The following is a 19,825-nucleotide window of genomic DNA, read 5'->3' as shown; positions in this document are numbered from 1 at the left end:
AATCTAAGTAGGTTTATTTTAAGTAATGTGTCAGATTACTTATAGATTTAGAAGGATATCGGTTAAGAACAATTTTCTTAAGCTTTTGACGTAACACATATGTTATGTAACTCATGTCTTAGATACCTAAGTACTTGTCGGCTATATACAATATTTAGTAAGATTGTAAGATAGGAAATTGGTTTAATTCAAACGTTCCAGTATTGTTTTTATTATTAAGAAGTAATAACATTTATATAATCATACAGTTTTAAAATGTATAATCAAAAATACATAGGTAACTTAGAAAGTCTGGTATTATTCTGTTGACAGACATTAAAGCTACCATAAGTTAAGCATAAATATAAGTATGTAAACGATAGGAAGTAAGGATTAATAAATAATTTAATACGTATATATTTTACACGATTATTCAAAATATACCAACACGTTGTATGTATGAAGATTGATAAACATATTTAAAATTATAAAATTAATCGATTTAGATGTCAATTTTTAAAAACGCATTTCGTAATTTTTAGATTTTTACATACTTATAACTTATAACAGTAAACATTAGATTAAGTTATGTATGACTCGAGTATTCTGCTTGTACTTATATGCATTTTGTACTTACATATACTTAATATAATTATAGGTGGCTTGCCAAAGACATACTTTGTTAAGAGTATTTTATTTTTTAGATTTAGAACAAGATAAATATCTAGAGTAAGATAGCAAATTATTATGTCTAAATATGTCATTTTTTGCAGGCTGATAATAAATAAATGATGAATCTGCAGCTTTTGTCATTTTCTACAGATATTATTAAAGTACTTATTTTACTTATTTATAAATAAATTGATGTTTGCTAAATCAACATCGGGTTTTATTTACGGGGAAACTTGTTACTTCATAGGCTTCGAGCAACACGGAAGGGAGGCGGCATTCGCACTATTTCCCCTCTGCCGAGGTACAAGATTCGCGCGTCAATCTAATCTAGCGCGGGTAATAAAACTAGTTGCACTTGGATTTTTCACCAGACCGAGTCCAGACGCGCGCGTGAATACTGCTGCACAAAAATGCCTGTTTGCTCGGTTTTTTGTTATAAAAAGAGGTCGGGGACATCAAATTTACAAAAAGAAAGTGTTACATTTCACATGTAATATTTTTTTTTACATATCATACGTTTAATTACATTCAAACACAATTATTATATTTTAGTCTCATGTAATTGTTGGATTTATCGATTTTGCTCGCTCAGTACAAATTGCGGATCGGTCGAGCGATAAATCCGACTTCTTGTCTCTCAGAATACAATAACATACTTCAACGAAAATGTGTTAGTGTGCGTGCACTCGTCCGTACACAAAAAGAGATCGAGGTTTGCAAGATTTGTCTTTGACGTGTGTCATTTTCTATGTATTTGTGTCGTCATTACAGATTGGATTTTGTATGTAAGTGTGTGAGAAGTGCGACTGTGTGCACCTTTCCCCCCGCGAAAAATGGCAGAAAGATTTGTACGGTGAGATATCGCTTGGGCCCCTCCCTTCCGATGTGTCGGAAGCCGGTGTTGCTCGAAGTTCATAGGTATTCGCTTATAGGGAAGTTTACATTTAATGAATACTTAGAATACTACCTAGTTAATTATCTTGAGTTAATATGAATATTTGTGGATTTAACATTTAATGTATTTAAGGCGGTTAACACACTGACGCTGTAGCAGATGCTTAAGTAACTGTCCGTGGTAGAAATGTAAGTTATTTGCAAGTTAGTCGGAAATAATAAAACGAAAATTACGTTGTAACACAAACATAATATATTTACAGGTACTTTCATACAAACTATTAGTAGCATACTGTTATATCTATGAAGTCCATATCTTTTAGTTTCTAAAATCAGGGTTTTTGGTTGCACACTTCGGAAATTATGACCAATTACATTTCAACCGACATTTTTTTTAAAGCTATGTAGTTCAGTGTTTAGTCTGAGACGTAAACGGCTATGAGTCGGGGGCAATTTACACTCAAAGGAATTTGAATCTTTTGTACAGTAAATATATTCCATATTTAAATGGCAGCGCCGCACTGCGCAGCGCGACTACTCGCCACCATTTGCGTTGCCACTAAAATATGGACTGTAACCAATATAATGTAAGGTCCAAATTCCTTTGGTCCTAGTACGCCGCGCCCTGGTTTCAACCGTTTGAATTGTATCATACATTACTTGGTAAAATAAAGTTACTTAACACGGACTAGCCTGGCGATGTAGGAGGGCCCGAAGTTGGCATCGTTCGTGGGTGTGACCAGCTGTCCGTAGCGCGGCGCAATGGATCCAGCGGCTAGTGATAGCGTGCCTGCCAGGTTTGCGAAGGGAGCGGACAGGTCTCTGCAATGGTTAAAAAAACATATGAGGGCTACGGTTTTAACCCTTAAATGCATGATTTTTTTCTTTTTGCCCGAAATTAATATATGTGACGTCCCACAGGTAAAGGTACCTTATGGCGGTTGGCGCTTACGCTATTATTAACGCCGCTCCAATATTATTGCGGCGCTATGCGACGTAAGCGCCAGCCGCCATAAGGTACCTTTTGCCGTGGAACGTCACATATGTATCACATAATGGTTTGCCGATTCTAGGAAAAATAGTAAAAAAATATAAAACTTTGATTTTCACTGCGAAATCAGTGTTAGAAGTTGTATTGGCTAAATCATATTTATGTAAATATGTAATTTTCAGTAATAGATATATGATTTTTTTTAATACCATTAGTTAGGTACACTATTTGTGATATACCTATGATAAAGTTTTTAAATATAAAATAATTACAAACCACGATAAAACCCCTCAAAATCACATACTAAAAATTATATATTCTGGATTTTTCCAAGCTTTCCGACTTTTCATCTTAAAACGAATGTTATTTTTATATGAATTAAAAATATTGAGTAAATTTAACCCTTAAGCGCCACTTGCACCAATCCACTAACCCGGGGTTAACCGGTTAAACCTGGAATTACCATGGTTACCAGTACAATTTGACACTAAGTTAACGGTTTAACCGCTTAACCTCGGGTTAATGGGATGGTGCAAGTGGTCCTAAATCATCACCCTACTACTTGACGTTTGGTATAATGGTGCGTTCAAGAACGTAAGCCTTTTTTTTAAATCTGTGAGTTGTCTAATGCTTTGTAGACATTTGGCAACACTATGCATTTAAGGGTTAAAATTCATGCAATAAACGAATGACTTATCGTGTTGTCTCTGGTCTGACTTAAACTGCGGTGTCTGTATGAGGAAATACGTATCTACTAGCTAAGTTTTTTTCATGAACTCCTGAGTTGACATAGCTAATTTTACCAGAGAAGTTGCGGTAACAAACAGGTAAGAACGAAAAACGAAAAGGCGTCTAAGGGCCACCACACACCAGCGTCTCTCGACATCTTTTCAACTCTATGGCTGCTGCTCGATGCAGCGTTGACGCAACTGCGGAGCGACGCCATTTTCCATAGAGCTGACTAGTTAGTGTGGGGTGGCTTAGAGGTGTGCTTGAACAACACACTCGTTTGGACGTAGCCGAGGGTGGTATTCCATCTGTCCAATTTCTTTGTCCAATGTCATTGCGTCTCGCTCTCTCATTAAAGCAAAATATGAGACGAAATACACATTGGACAGATGGAATACCATCCCGAGTGATGAATACTTTATAGACAGCCGAGCATGAGTGAGGCCGTCTCGACGTACGAGCCAGGCAAGAATATACATAGGTATTTATAAAACTTACTTGACAGTGGCGATGACTCCATGCGTTTCAAACGCGTGCTTGAGAGCCATGTGAACAACTCCATCATTTTGGACGGGACTGAGCGAACACGTGGAATATACTACTGCGCCGCCCACTCGGACTAGCTTCAAGGCGTTCCTGCAAATTGTACAATATATTTAGTGTTAGATTCTAGAATTAAATAGTTATTTGTGGAACAAGAGAGTGGATTATTGCTACAAGTGTTATTGAGACTCAAGCGAGCCAGATTCGACAATAAAATTTAGGAGTGTAGCGAGTAACTTACGCTTAGTTTAACATTTCTATAAATCTCTAATATGTATTACATTTATTGCATTACCACACACAGTTTATACGAATGCAACTGTTTTCGATTAAATAGCAGTTAGGTATAAGATGTATTTTACTGTATTCTATGTTAAGTCTTCAAAATCTTTAATGTGGGTAAGTATTTAAAGTGAGATCAAACATTATATAAATACCTCAGACAATTCTAAAACAGAAGACCAAATAATAGTATCTAACTAAGTATAAAACGAACTCTTTGTTTATCTCCTTGACGGGGGGTGATATCGTCACTGCGCCAAACTCAATTGTTATTGACACTAGCGACCCGCCCCGGCTTTGCACGTTAACAAATTATACACCTAACTAAACCTTCCTCAAGAATCACTCTATTGACAGGTGAAAATCGCATGAAAATCCGTTCAGTAGTTTATGAGTTTATCGCGAACAAACACACAAAGAGAAGCGGCGGGGGATTTTGTTTTATAAGGTGTAGTGATAAGTAACAACAATAAAGAAATATTATCAAACTGCACAACGGGACTTAATCGCGTATTTAAGTTTTAAGATTTACCTCCGACGTTTCGAGGACGGCGTTGTCCCCGTGGTCTCGGAGCAGACTGGCTCAAGTTGACATCAACATCTTCTAGCCGCGCGAGTTTTTCGAACTACCCGCACTTGGTCTTGTTTATCAGTTTGAACGTTTTGCGCACTAGGGATGTCACTCTGTCGACACACAACACTAACGATATTCGATTTATCGACTGTCGATATTCGTTTCCGCTTACATTTACTAATGACTGGATTCCATGTGGATGAGATCTTAAAACCCTCGTCCCGATTAAAATTGCAATGTTTTTTGATTTCAATGGCTTCCCGCACTTTTCTACTGTAGAAATGGCGATCCGTGGAGAGGATTTTAGGGTTATGCAGCTCAATCCAGTGGTTTGGTCCTGACTCCAGCAAATGCTCAGCCACCGCAGACTTGTTGACCTGACGATTTTTGCTGCATACCGTTTTCTGCAAATATTCTAAGGGCTGCTAGCATCCGTCTTTTAAAACTGCTAATAAGAAACAATTATTCAGACTTGAACAAAGTGCAGTGTGAGTTGTACGAGGTGCATTGTATGTGTAGTGCAGTGTTGTCACGTGATGATTTTGATTTACTCGATCGGATAACCTTTGAACAAGCGGATCGTATTTCTAAGTCTAGTAGTGATGTGCATGATAAGAAATATGACAGACTGCTTTATCGATATGGGAGAAACGTGAGTACAAGTGATCATCATGGGGACAAAACTACCACCACAGTTGTGAATTTATCGAGTGCTACACTGGATAATGCAACTGTTAGCGTACTGGAAAAAGGCTTAAATTTTGCAATGACGCCTAAGAGGGTTCCGTATGAGACTGTGATCTGTGGTGTTGAGGAGGCTATAGCGCGTAACAAGGTGCCGTCGTGCGACGCGGAAGAGTTAAGACAGGATGTTGCCGTTATTCTAAGGAAAGCCAAACTTCCAAAGAGTAATACCACTGCGGAGGAGCGATCAGCCCTTAGGGATCTAAAGGAAAATGAGGACATCCTGGTTCTTAAGGCTGACAAGGGAAACGCCACTGTAGTGATGGACTCAACGGATTATGACAGCAAAATACGGCACTTACTGGATGACAGTCTCGTATACAAGCCTGTTTCGTACAACCCTACGGCTAGGGTCTCTCGTCGCATTAGGGCTGTCATCAAAGACAACAGGGAGTTGTTCGAAGAAGACGTGTTCGATCGGTTGTACAAACCCAAGATCGTACTGCCACCTAAACTGTACGGATTGCCAAAAGTACATAAAAGGAATGTGCCTTTGCGGCCTATCGTGAGTCAAATCTCTTCTCCCACTTACGATCTTGCAAAGCATGTTGCGTCGGTGTTGCAGCCGCTTGTGGGCAGTACGTCGTCTTTTGTGAAGGACTCTCGTCACTTTATAGATATTCTCAAGGGAATAACGCTGGAACCAGATGAGGTAATGGTGAGCTTTGACGTTGAGTCGCTCTTCACCAATGTTCCCGTTAAAGAATGTCTAGAAGTAGTCAGAAGGAAACTGAGCGATGAGGGTATATCGGAGTCAGTAATGGTGTTGCTGAGGAACTGCTTGGAAGGAAGCTACTTTTTGTATTGTGGAAAGCATTACCTCCAGATTGATGGGGTAGCCATGGGTAGCCCTGTAGCACCGGTTTTGGCAAATATCTGGATGGAGCATATCGAAGCCAGTATAAACTTGCAGCCTTGGGCGGTGAAGTTGTGGAAGCGCTATGTGGATGATGTTTTCTGTATTATGAAGGGTGGGAAGCAGGAGGTGGAGCAACTACTCCGATATCTAAATTCAATTCATCCGAAGACGAAGTTCACGTATGAATTGGAATCACAGCGCATTTTGCCGTTTTTGGACGTGAAAGTGATTGGTCGAGTGGATGGAACCCTAACTCATACTGTTTATAGGAAACCTACACACACTGACAGGTATTTGAACGCCCTTTCTCACCACCATCCTCGTCACTTACAATCGGTGGTTACCTCGCTAGTAAACAGAGCACATGATCTGTGTGACCCTGAATATTTAGAGAGTGAGATGTCGCATATTCAGGAGGTACTAAGGAGGAACGGGTACAAGGTAAAAAAGTGGCAACCCAGACGAAAGGCAACGCGGAAACGTCCTGATGTCTCCAGACAGCCGGCATTTTTGCCGTATGTAAAAGGGGTAACGGATAAAGTTGGCACAGTACTTGGGAAGTACTCTATAAAGACGGTGTACACACCTTTATCCAAAGTAGCAGAGAGCCTAAGGTCACCGAAGGACGTTATTCCGTTCCAGTCACCTGGCGTTTATAAAATAGATTGCAGTTGTGGTAGTTCCTATATCGGAGAAACTAAGCGCACCATAGCAGAAAGAGTTAAGGAACATATCGCAGCTGTCAAAAATCGTCAGGTCAACAAGTCTGCGGTGGCTGAGCATTTGCTGGAGTCAGGACCAAACCACTGGATTGAGCTGCATAACCCTAAAATCCTCTCCACGGATCGCCATTTCTACAGTAGAAAAGTGCGGGAAGCCATTGAAATCAAAAAACATTGCAATTTTAATCGGGACGAGGGTTTTAAGATCTCATCCACATGGAATCCAGTCATTAGTAAATGTAAGCGGAAACGAATATCGACAGTCGATAAATCGAATATCGTTAGTGTTGTGTGTCGACAGAGTGACATCCCTAGTGCGCAAAACGTTCAAACTGATAAACAAGACCAAGTGCGGGTAGTTCGAAAAACTCGCGCGGCTAGAAGATGTTGATGTCAACTTGAGCCAGTCTGCTCCGAGACCACGGGGACAACGCCGTCCTCGAAACGTCGGAGGTAAATCTTAAAACTTAAATACGCGATTAAGTCCCGTTGTGCAGTTTGATAATGTTTAATAATCGTGAAAGTTTAAATCAGTGTTTTAATAAAGAAATAGACAAACTCACGTCAGCAACTGCGACTGCATCTCCGGCATACGTAGCCGTTCCTTCACCCGATCCGGCCTGAAGATGTTATTTTCATCCTCGTTCATAGTGTGCCTGTCGGTCGTGCACGGCACGTCTACCAATACCTGGAAGGACTTACCATTGTCAACACGCCACGTGGATTTTGAATGTTATTGCGACAAGATAACGTCTATGTTAGTACGATAGCTTGGAGTGTATCAATTCTAACTTTGAGAGACTGCAACGTTGTAGTTTTACGGTGAGTTTACTACGGTAAACCCGACTACCGTGCGAGTGAGGCCAATATTTTAACCCTTAGCCATACTTTATGAGGTACTAGTAACTATAAATATACATCAGGGCATAATTAACAACTTTAATATGGTAGGTAACCAATCTCTATACAAAAAATTGGCCGCCTAATATACTCAACATCGACATCGGATTAGCAAAAATGTATGAAACAGTCGATTTTTTTCACGATTTACCCCCTTATTCATAAAACTTTACGGGCCTGATTTAGTTAAATTACGTTTTATCCCTTTCTTACAAATACATAAGTCAAAATGACAGATAAGGACAAACGATTATTAGCTAATTGAGGTTTGTAGCGCGTTTATGGGGGGTTAGAGGTTGATCCCATAATGAAAGTAGCTCAGTATTGGCCATATATTCATCTCACAAAGTATGGCTAAGGCGAAATGGTAATCGCTTACGTTAGCAAGTAAGGCTGTACGTCTGGTAAACTGAGGCGGTCTTGGACCCGCGCCAGGTGGTAGACCAGGTTAGCGTCTTGGTTGATCGTCCGTCTGTCTGTCGTGCAAGGCGCGTCCACCAACACCTAGAGGGAAAAGTAAGTTAATAAAGAGTTACACTATTAAAAACAGCGTTCCTCGGAAGTCACATGTATACAAACACTAGATGGCATTGATGTCAAGATCATAACACATTTAGCTAAGTTATTTATCTTATATCGTATGTATAGGAACACTGCTTTCTATAGATATTTTCTTTATTAACTTAATTTCTTCCTACAGGAGCGGACCGGCTTTTGTCTTTTATGTATACTATTATGAGATTCTATTAGTTATTTACGATACAAGTGCGGAAAGTAGGAAATTCGCAACGAGTGGTGATAAATTAAAACACGACCGAAGGGAGTGTTTTAAATCTAATCGAGTTTCGAATTACCTATTCGAACTACGTGTATCGTACAAAGTTTTACAGTACATATGGCCCTTTAAATTTTCGACATATGCACGGAAAGTGGTTATTTCCGCACTAGTGCGGGAAAGTAGCACCATATGTACTGTAATAGTACATTTCGATGCTAGTGCGGAAAGTATGTCATTACTCCACGACTACCGAGATATCAAATGCATGTCCTATAAGACATAAACAGTTGTAAATATTAAACATTGTATTATTATTACCTAAGTATCGTTATTTACGATTATTTGTGTATCGTATATTTATAAAAATAATATCGAATGTTGCATTTGGAAAAAACGTCGTTCGATACACGTGCGGAAATGTCATTCTTCACTCGTCCCAAGTCTTGCAACTCGCCTACGGCTCGTGGCAAGATATCTCGGTACTCGTGAAGTAATGACATACTTTCCGCACTAGCATCGAAATGTCCTATTTCGGGTTTGGGTACTTGACATTGCAAATAACAAGAACTAGTAACGCCATCTTGTGACAAGTAGATACAAAGCTGATAAGCTACTCTTGGTATGAATGTAAAAACAAGACGCTTTCAACAGTTCTCACGCACACGATTGCATTTTAAACTCGCGCAATGAACACAAGCAGTCCCTTGCGGCACTGTACTAACAGTCGCCATGAGATATATCAGAGCCGCCAAGGTGCTCAAGAATATCTGAACAATCACTTTAACGTCTTGATAATAGAGGCTTCGTTTAGATATTTGTGAGCACCTTGGGCGCTCCGATGTATCTGATGACGACTGTACGTTGGGAAGGGGTACGTTGTTGTCAATATTATATGACCACGAACTGCACCAGAATATTGCTCTATTCGGCTATGGATAAGTGGAAGAATACCTAAACTGCAAAACGTCATTCAAGACCAAAAAAAGTAAGACAATGTTTCCACTGCAATAATTTGTTTGTAAAATAGTAAATTCCTTTTGATAAATAATCACGCTAAGATAATTTATTTATTAGTAATTTTACTCCCTACGATTTAAAAAAGTACTTTTTTAATACAGTTGCTCACAAAGTGCTACTTTACGTAGCTGTTTAGCGTGCGGAAAGTTGGTTATGTCGAACTAGTGCTTTTTACTTTTCCAATTTTTTTAAATTTATACTTGTTCCAATTCACGACTACTTATTGATGAGTGTTAATATTAGTTTCCTTTAAACGTCGTAATCAGCATAAAAACCTACTGTTAATGTAAGAATATGAAAAATATACATATTTCATATTTTAATACTTACCTCTTCATCATTATAACACGTTTATTTTTTAATATTGAATATTGAAAATTCCGTTCTTAATAAGGTGTCTGAATGGAACGGAATAGCTGCCAAACGCCCATAGATATAATATACTTAAAGACGACGTCTAAGCGAGCTGTCACTGTTACCACTTTTGTTTAGTGTACGATTAACAATGTTTTACTTATTTTTTCGCAACTGTATTAAAAAACGTCGTTCGATACACGTGCGGAAATGTCATTCTTCACTCGTCCCGAGTCTTCCCACTCGCCTGCGGCTCGTGGCAAGATATCTCGGTACTCGTGAAGTAATGACATACCTTCCGCACTAGCATCGAAATGTACTATTTTTTACTTATTTTTACATAAATACAAGACGCGCTAGTAAAAAGTGGCAACATTTTCTTATTTTTTTTGGTCTTGAATTACGTTTTGCAGTATATGTATGGTTTTTTATTCAGCTATTATGTATTAAATTTGCAAATAACATAAATGTGGGATTTCTAGAGCCACCCCATAATAGCGTCTCCCGAGCGTCGTCGTCTAGTCAACTTAATGGCTGCTGATGGACGCAACGTTGGCGCAACTGCGCAGCGACGCAATTTTCCATAGCGCTGACGCTCAAAAGATGCTAGTGTACTCGGTGGCTAGAGGCCATCCCACCCTAGCGTCTTTTGTGCCGGGTCGGGTGGCCCCTAACCACCGAGTGTGTCACCTGCAATAATATGTTACTCTTCGAAGGCCGCTATAACATGTGCCACGCTGAGGCACGCTCTTATGGCTCTACAAATAAGATCGTGTCAGATATTTTTGCGGCCTTCGTTGTGTAACATATTATTGCGGGTGACTGTATCAACTGTTTGGCGTGTTAACAACAAATGAACACTTTAAAATTAAATTCATAGGTTTTAAAAAAGTCCTCATCACGTACCTTATCAAAACCGATGTCGTCAGTGAATTCCCGTCCGTCGCGCGTGGATATAACGACGCGCTCCCGCCACGAGTTGCTGGTATCGAAGTCGATCAGGTAGTCACGGAATATGCGGCTGATCCTGGAACGTCACACTGGACTTGACTCGGGGGGCATTTTTTTTCTTAGACTTCACGTCTTCTACAATTAATTAATAACTCTTTGAGATGAATAATAATTAGTGATGTACCGACTATTGATTTGGCCGACTAATCGACTAATCGGCGCTCGGATGGTCGATTAGTCGGAGTCGGCCAGATCATTAGTTTGGTTTAAGTTCGATTCAGATGCACTAAAAAACAATCGCTCGCGCTATTTATCATATAATAGTAATGTTAAAAATAAAATTAAAAAATCCTAAGGCTTTCATACGACGACCGGACAATCGGACATAAGAAAGCGACCACACGGTCAATATTTCGAACAACAGTTTTCGTAAGTACCCTAAATAGGAATTTGGGTAAAATAGGTGAAAAGCTTAAGCTTCTTTTTGCCCTGTTTTTCTGTCACTTATAAAGTGCCGACTAATCGGCCATTTTTGTCGACTAGTCGCCGACTAATCGCCGACTACAAATGAGGCCGGATATTCGGCTTTCCCGACTAGTCGGTACATCACTAATAATAATGTAGCGCACAAAAAAAACAGTAATGCCTGGTACGGTTGACAACGAACGGCTGGAGTCTGGGTTACAGTAGTTACAATCGATGCGAGCCAAAAATGCTTTCGTATGTGAGCATTTTCATTTAACTTGTACTTTAACGCATTCACTGGCAGGGGGCGTGGCCTAGGAACAAACTTGTATGGCGGTGAACGCACATGTGCGTCGGGGGCAGTGAATGTGTTAAATCGCGACTTAAGTCGTGTTTCAGTAACGTCTAACCGTTACATTCCTGACAAATGTATGGGATTTGAAATGACCGTCAGTTTTGTAACGATTGCTAACCGGCCGTTAAAGGTGCACAGTTAAGTGAAAATGCCTATGTCAGAATGTTCTCCTCTACAGGTCGCAATTCTCAACCGATTCTCGTGAAATTTTGTGGGAAAGTTCAATGATTTAATAGATTTTTTTTTGGCTACAAATATAATGACCACCAAAAAATACTTTGGTACCCTAAATAAAAAAAGCATGCTTATCAAAAAAAAATTACTGAACACCAAAAAAATAAGGCCTAAAAATACAAAAGTACCACCGTTTTAATTACGACTGCACTACAATTTGTATTCAAATACCAAATATATTGAATGATAACCAAAAATCATTAATGATCACCAAATCTTGAAGCCCAAATTAATGCGATATTTTCACCTAAATAAACCACTATGATTACCAAAAAATTTATACATATGTGACGTTCCACGGGAAAAGGTACCTTATGAGGGTTTCTAGTTTCGGAGATATGAAATGTTTTGTAAAGAGGTGAAAAAATGCTCAATTTTTTTTTATTGTGTGATCTGAAACCTTAATGCGTAACGTTTGTTTACCTGTTTTTATTTTTGTTATAAGTTAGTTATAAGCCTAGTAATGTCTTCTCAGAGTTTAGTAGAAAAGGTACCTTATGGAAAAAAGATTGAAAATTCCCAAAAAAACTAGTCAATACGGGAAAAGAAGTTTGGTAGAGAACTGTATTAGCATTCTGCAAAACTAATTTGATAATTTCAGTTCTGGTTGGGGCGCCTCGCAAATATTATAACCGTACATAGACCGACATCACAAATCCAAGTAGCCTGCTATTATACCAAAGTTACTCTCGTCAAGTCTTTCTTAACTAGAATAATCTTCATTTGGTTTGGTCGCATGCAGTAAATCAGCCATTGGTTTGCTGAAAAATGCCAATACCCGACGCATTACCTTATGGAATATCTGAGGTCATTGAACCTCAATGCCGCTTATCTTCAATAGCAACCGAAATATATTATTGATAAGAAATAGACGATTTATACCATCTTAACCCCAAAATATTATTAGTTTATCCTAACTGTTCCATCATCATCATGCCTCATCATGTAACTTAATCACAAGGTACCTTTTCATTACATACAAATTATTGGTCTTTTTTAAGATTATTATGACGAAGAACTAATTAAATTTGGGGCAGTTTAATGTAAATTAATATTTTCTATTCATAAAAGATAAACTGTAATATGATTGATATTTTGTAGTGATGTATTATTAGATTTATTTCCATAAGGTACCTTTTCGTAAATGTATGGAGCAAATACTGTTATTGTTATGTAAGTTTAAAGTGGCATAACGGGTTAAATATAGTATTTAGTTGGGGTTTTAGGATTTATTTCATTTGAATGACAGAATTTCTTTCATATGTGCTCAGAAAAATTGATTGTGTGTCACATTAAAAGTAAAAATATTCAATTTTGTGATTTTATATGAAAAAGTCAGAAAATACATTTTCACCTCTAAATCGGTATTGTTTTTTGCTTAAACTGTCTGTCAGTGTCGTTTTCTAATAGATAGAATTTAAATCTTGAGAGCTCATTGCAATCAATCGTGAAAATGAAATAAAACTTTATTTTCAAGAGATTGGCTAGTATACACATAAATCAGTCGATATCAAAAGTTTCTATTTGCATTACAGAACAAGTCGCAATATTTTTTTAATCTCACATATATAAGGTATTATTATTTGTAGTCAACTATGTAACTTACTTCAGGAACATAGTTTTTTAGGCGGCTAAACTTAAAACTTCTCTATCGTAAAGTTGCTAATTTCACAACATTATTTTCAAAAAATCATATCTCTGTAACTACGCAACCTAGAAGGTTGATCTTTTGTGTTATCGATAGCTTATTTATTGTAGATTACTGGGGTATGCATAACTCCATACCCGCCATAAGGTACCTTTGACCGTGGGACGTCACATATTACCAAATAAAGTAAACTGATGCCAAAATTACTATCCCCTCCCGCTCAACCCCCCGTACCCCGCACCGCATGCCTACCTAACCTAACCTACTTTTCTAGTAGCATTTCGTTATGCTACTAGAGAAGAAGGTTAAACTGCTATCAGTTAAGTGGGTAGGTTAGGTTTGAACTGCGACCCTTACAGAAACGAAATGCTACTAGAAAAGTGGGTTAGGTTAGGTTTGAACTGCGACCCTTACAGAACCAAACTGCTATCAGAAAAGTGGGTTAGGTTAGGTTTGAACTGCGACCCTTACAGAAACGAAATGCTACTAGAAAAGTGGGTTAGGTTAGGTTAGAACTACGACTGTTATAGAAATAAAGTGGGTTAGGTTAGGTTTGAACTGCGACCCTTACAGAAAAGAAATGCTATCTAGAAAAGTGGGTTAGGTTAGGTTTGAACTGCGACCCATACAGAAAAGAAATGCTACTAGAAAAGTGGGTTAGGTTAGGTTTGAACTGCGACCCTTACAGTAAAAGAAATGCTACTAGAAAAGTGGGTTAGGTTAGGTTTGAACTGCGACCCTTACAGAAAAGAAATGCTACTAGGAAAGTAGGTTAGGTTAGGTTTGAACTGCGACCCATACAGAAACGAAATGCTACTAGAAAAGTGGGTTAGGTTTGATTAGAACTGGGACTGTTACAGAAATAACATGCTACTACAAAAAGGTGACGAAGTGGATTAATTAATTTAATAGGATAACGATAGGTATATTAAATATTTGCACATTTTTAATTAAAATGTGGTTACAATTTTGGTGGTCATTTACTATTTTTGGGTTTACATTGATTATTTTGGAGTAATTTGCTTTAATAGGATAGCAAGATTTAAAAATTTGGTTATAATTTTACATTAAAATGGAGTTCTAATTTTGGTGGTCATTTACTATTTTTGGGTTTACAATAATTATTTTGGTGTCATTTTCTTTAATAGGATAGCAAGATGTAAAAATTTGGTTATCATTTCACATTAAAATGGGGTTTGAAATTTGGTAATCAGTTACTATTTTTGGGTTAGTAATGATTAGTTTGGTGTCATTTCCTTTAATAGGATAGTAAAATGTAATAAAATAGGTCATCATTTCACATTAAAATGGTGTTATAATTTTGGTGATCATTTATTATTTTAGGGTGGTAAAATAGATTTTTTTGGTATTAAATTTTACTAAATCTGGTGATCAGTTAAATAGCAGCCATTTTTTTTGTACATACTTTAAAAAAAAATCATAATGCCGGCCATACATTTATTGAGTTTTAAGCTATGCTCGTGAGGTCTACAGCTCACAGAGCCACTGGTATAATACTGATGATTACCTGTTAGTCCGTGAAATGGAGGAGTCATTGCACACTATGACGTCGGGTAACAAGGTCTGGAGCGCCACGAGCGCCTTGCCTCCCGGGGCGGAGCACAGGTCTAGCACGCGGTCGCCGGGGGACAAGCATAATGCTAACACTGCTAGCACGCTCCCACAGTCCATTGGATAATAGTTCATTACATCTAAAAAGATTACATTACATCATTGATACATTATAGGCGGTTTGTTTACAAAGGGCCTACCGGGAAACGCGAAAATCAAAACTCAGGTATCTGCCTCTTTATCGCTCGAATATGTAAGAGTGATAGAGAGGTTAGATAACAAAATTTCCACACTCTCGTTTGCAGTAGACCCTTACATTGTGACTGATTGTGGTAGTGGCGCCCCCTATGCAGAGTTTCGCGTAATATTCCCTATTGGATAGTGGGTTCATTTATTTATTTTTATAAATAATCGATTTCAGTAGGATTGTCAACTTTTGACGACTAGAGTCATTCCGAAATGTACGGAGACATACAGGACCATCTTGCTGTCATATTCGAAGTACGATTTATTCTTACCCCCTTATTCATAAACTTTTACTAAAGTTGACAAGCCGATAATAATCGTTTGTCCCTTTCCATCATACCAATACGTCGGAAAGGGACAAACGATTATTATCGGCTTGTCAACTTTAGTAAACGTTTATGAATAAGGGGGTTAGACTTTACAACTCTTTTACAATTAATAACTTTTGCATTTTGATAGCACCATCTAGCGTAAAAGTCCTCCTCCTTGCGTCCTAATCCTCAATATTGAGGATCGTGACCTCCCTTTTGAATCACTTTCACTATCACGATCTTTCTCCATCTGTTTCTGTCCTTGGCGGTGTGGAGAGCCATGTGAACTGCGGAGTTAAGAGCGGTGCGGATCTGGTCGGACCAAAGTAGTGGACTGCGTCCACGTCCAGGCCTTTTCCCATCCACATTGCCGGTCACAAAAAGCTTTTCGAAGCTGCCACCGTCTTTCCTTATTGCTATATGTCCGAAGTATTCAAGGACTCTGCATAGACATTCGGATGACAGCTGCGACGAGATCTTGAGTTCTCGCAGCTTGGAGACGTTAGTCCGAAATGCTATTATCCAGGGGATACGGAGCATCTTACTACCTACTATTATTAAATAATGAAAGTAAAATAAGACACTTGTACTTACTAGTTTTACATCTCTTTGGTTCAGGAAACATGTTCCACTCGCTGCCCATTTCGTACGTGTACACTTTGAGGTGCTCCGGAAAACTGAATTCTGTCTCAGGCTCTATTGCCAACGGGAAGTCTTTGTCTTCTGAAATATGTAAAAATAACAGGGTCTAAATGACTTGTACCATACGTAGATACTGGTTTCAATTGTCTTTCATTTTGGAACCAAAACATCCATACATTTATGATTCAAATTCTGAACCGAAGACGAACGACACGACATTGGAGCGCCATCGTCCCACCGGTTGTCGGGGCTTTTTAAGGGCCGAAAGCGCTCGGCAATAGCCGGGTACTGACTGAGCGAGCAGCCTCGCGAGGCAGCCTCGGACGATTGCCGCGCAACGTTTGCCGCGCGAGGCAGCCTCGGTCAGTAGGATTTGTTGCACGAGGCTGCCGCGCGCGGAAAAGCCGAGCCACGGTGACTCCTGAGCCAAACATAGAGCGCTCAGTTTAACGTGAAGTCGCACAGAGACCGCGCGTGTCATGAGGCCGTTCATTCGAAAAGCTGCATACCACAGCGTTTCTAATAATTCTACGGCTTGTAAAAAAAAGAAAACGGGAACCTAAACTTCTCTTAGTCTTAGTCCTCTATTAGTATAATCGGGAAATTTCGTATCCCATTATCGTCTATATTCACCATATAGTTGTATCAATTTAAGGCACTGTTCTTTATCCTTGGCGCTAACATGTGGCGAACAAGCGAGGCAAAACACAACCGTCTTGAGTGAGCGCGGCAAACTTACTGAGGCGCCTTTGAGCATGGACAAAAAACCGACAACGCTCGGCTCGGGCCGAGGTACGCTCGGCCGAGGCCGGACATGCGTTTGCCTCAGGCGAGGCACGTCCTGACTGACCGAGGATTTGCCTCGCGAGGCTGCTCGCTCAGTCAGTACCCGGCTAATGGAGCGCGCGCGGCGCGCCCCGTTCGTCATGTAAAATAAATAAAATGTAGCCATTTATTTCGACCTCCTATTAAAATATTACATTCTTGTCAAGTTTTAAAAATTCCTCCCCTCAGGCAGCATATTAAATATAAAAGTTGGATTAAGCAGATATGTTTTTGATCCGGTTTCAAAATAAACTTTTTAACTTTGTCTCAAAAACCAACATACGAGCATAGTAAGAATAGTGCAATGACTCCGGCACCCACTCATCCATGCCCTTCAGCTGCGTGGCCGGCACGTACTGGTACAGGGCCTCAGAAGTGACCCCCATAGACGGGTCGATGATGCGGGACATGTCCATCTGCGCGCTGGCCAAGGATTCCTCTAGGGTCAGGTTTTTAAGGGGCCTGGAAAATTCAAAGTTAATCCTTTTCATGTCTTGTGATATTGGCTTTTTAGGGTTCCGTACCCAAAGGGTAAAACGGGACCCTATTCCTAAGACTCCGCCGTCCGTCCATCCGTCCGTCTGTCACCAGGCTGTATCTCACGAACCGTGATAGTTGAAATTTTCACAGATGATGTATTTCTGTTGCCGCTATAACAACAAATACTAAAAAGTACGGAACCCTCAGTGGGCGAGTCCGACTCGCACTTGTCCGGTTTTTTGTCTATATGATAGTGTGATAATCTCAGTTTCTGTCTGATCTTTCTCTTTAAATTATGTCACATGTTATACAGATGTAAGTAGTGCATAATTGGTTTCCTTCGTATTTTCACGGTAACATTTGTATTAGTCATGCTACTTCAATCAACCTCAGTATGTTTCCGCGAAAATACGAAGGAAAATAATTATGCACTATATCTGTAGTATGAATTTTATGATTTTTGGCTCGGATTCTAATCTGTTAAACAAAAGGCATTGTTCCTTGTGTGCGGTTTTACTTACAATACACAACTAACTAACGACTATACAACACTTCTTCTAGCAGACTGTGCCAATCTTGTCCCTTGGACAATGGGAAAGAACAACAACACACATATAGTAGATCCACCCAGGCGTCTTACGTCGCATTACGTCTTAATAAATGCAATGCCTTATTTGAGTCAATATGCTATGAAGCTATGATAATTGTCACACTTACTGTTTCTCAACTTCCTTCTCTTCCTCGCTACTTCTAATCGTCATATCACTCAACTCCAGCTTCTCGGGCAGGTTGTCTTGAGGGTATATGCTGGATATGTCATCAAACTGCACTTTGGCTGTGTACTGTTCTAGGCTGGTTGTGTTTGTGTCTGACTGTGTGGGTGTGGGGGGGTACTGCTTGTGAAATTCTTGCTGCACTGACATGAGGGCTTTGAGGCAGTGGGCACCTGGAGGGAATGGGTAGAATTTTTATATGGGTTCAATGCTCAATCTACCACTAAAAAAATGCTATTGTATTAGTCAATGATATTAGACCTATCCTATAAAATAATTAAGGAAAAAGTTTTAATTGTGAAAGAAATATGTAAGTACAGGGGTTTTTTTATAATATCTGTTTTTTTATAACATAGGGGTTAGCTGCTGTCTATATTAAAATATAGAAAAAACATTATCCAAAAACAAATCCTAGCCAAATTGATTTCTGGCCTTTTTAAGCACCTATGTTCCTAAATTCTATAAAGTCAATATCAATAAGCAGGTTTTAAAAGCTAAGAACAAAATATTGCTTTAATAAATAACAATCTGCACATATTCTATTCCATTTTGCGAAATCATCCATATACTTAATTACTAGGTCTATAAAGGCACCCCACCAGTGGCGGATTTGCAGTGTTGGCCGCCCTAGGCCCTGTAGTAACTACTAGCCGCCACTTTCTCAGCACGGATCATATATATTGTCACCCCTAATGTCTTGCCGCTGTAGGCCCCGGCCTACTCTGGCCTTAGGTCAAATCTGCCACTCCACCCCATGCAATTTAAAATCAACGATTGTAGGAACTTGTAAGTAAATATAGTTTAATTACCTCTCTCGGTGAGGAAGTCAATAGTTTCTTCAGAGTCCCCGTAGTTGTTGACAACAGCTACGAACTTGGAACGCCGCAGCATTGTCTCCTTCATCGGAGGCCATTTCCCGCCGAACACCGACCCGTAGAACTCGTCGAAGTGATTCTGAGCCTTGTACTTTGGACTAGTTTTCTTTTTTAATTTAGCCTATAGATATAAATTGAACGAATTATAAAATATTTTCATTATAACTTCACAAAATAAAAACAAAGTAAAAGTTAGTTACCCAATGTGTTTTGGATTTGTATCTTATTTGTTGCACTAGTAATGCATTTATGTGAACATTTTTGCAAATATTTATAACAGATAACATTTTCTTAACGTAATAAATAAAAACAAATAAATACTTTTAGGTTATACGCAATACACTAAGTTTCACAATGACACTTGACGTTTAGGTCAGTGTGACCAATGAGTAAAATATAGTTCAAATTAA

At 39.1% G+C, this 19,825-nt stretch overlaps 1 protein-coding gene across 2 annotated transcripts; it reads right to left on the bottom strand.

The window, feature by feature from the left end:
* Window positions 1–2,211: 2,211 nt before the first annotated feature.
* On the bottom strand, window positions 2,212–19,751 carry LOC134797536 (5-methylcytosine rRNA methyltransferase NSUN4). 2 transcript variants are annotated; one of them, XM_063769811.1, is made up of 10 exons: window positions 19,616–19,751; window positions 19,350–19,536; window positions 18,485–18,713; window positions 17,571–17,749; window positions 16,415–16,543; window positions 15,220–15,403; window positions 10,945–11,065; window positions 8,269–8,393; window positions 3,764–3,901; window positions 2,212–2,367 (listed from the first exon to the last, which is right to left on the bottom strand). In XM_063769811.1, the coding sequence occupies exons 1-10, from the start codon at window positions 19,700–19,702 to the stop codon at window positions 2,220–2,222; spliced, it is 1,527 nt and encodes a 508-aa protein (XP_063625881.1). In that variant the 5' UTR covers window positions 19,703–19,751; the 3' UTR covers window positions 2,212–2,219. The 2 variants fall into 2 exon arrangements, with proteins under 2 accessions (XP_063625881.1, XP_063625880.1); XM_063769810.1 differs by lacking the exon at window positions 8,269–8,393 and adding an exon at window positions 7,553–7,677.
* Between the last annotated feature and the right edge of the window lie 74 nt (window positions 19,752–19,825).

This window comes from Cydia splendana, chromosome 15, assembly GCF_910591565.1.
Source record: "Cydia splendana chromosome 15, ilCydSple1.2, whole genome shotgun sequence".
NCBI lineage: Eukaryota > Metazoa > Arthropoda > Insecta > Lepidoptera > Tortricidae > Cydia > Cydia splendana.
The sequence above is the reverse complement of the archived record's forward strand: the minus strand, read 5'-3'. Positions and strand labels throughout refer to the sequence as shown.

Excerpts from the sequence above, each read along its gene's own strand:
- LOC134797536 (XM_063769811.1), bottom strand. The coding sequence starts at position 19,702 with ATGTTATCTGTTATAAATATTTGCAAAAATGTTCACATAAATGCATTA. Across the intron at positions 18,714-19,349 it reads TGACTTCCTCACCGAGAGAG|GTGCCCACTGCCTCAAAGCC; the intron begins GTAATTAAACTA and ends CATTCCCTCCAG. Across the intron at positions 8,394-10,944 it reads ACGACATCGGTTTTGATAAG|GTGTTGGTGGACGCGCCTTG; the intron begins GTACGTGATGAG and ends TTTTCCCTCTAG.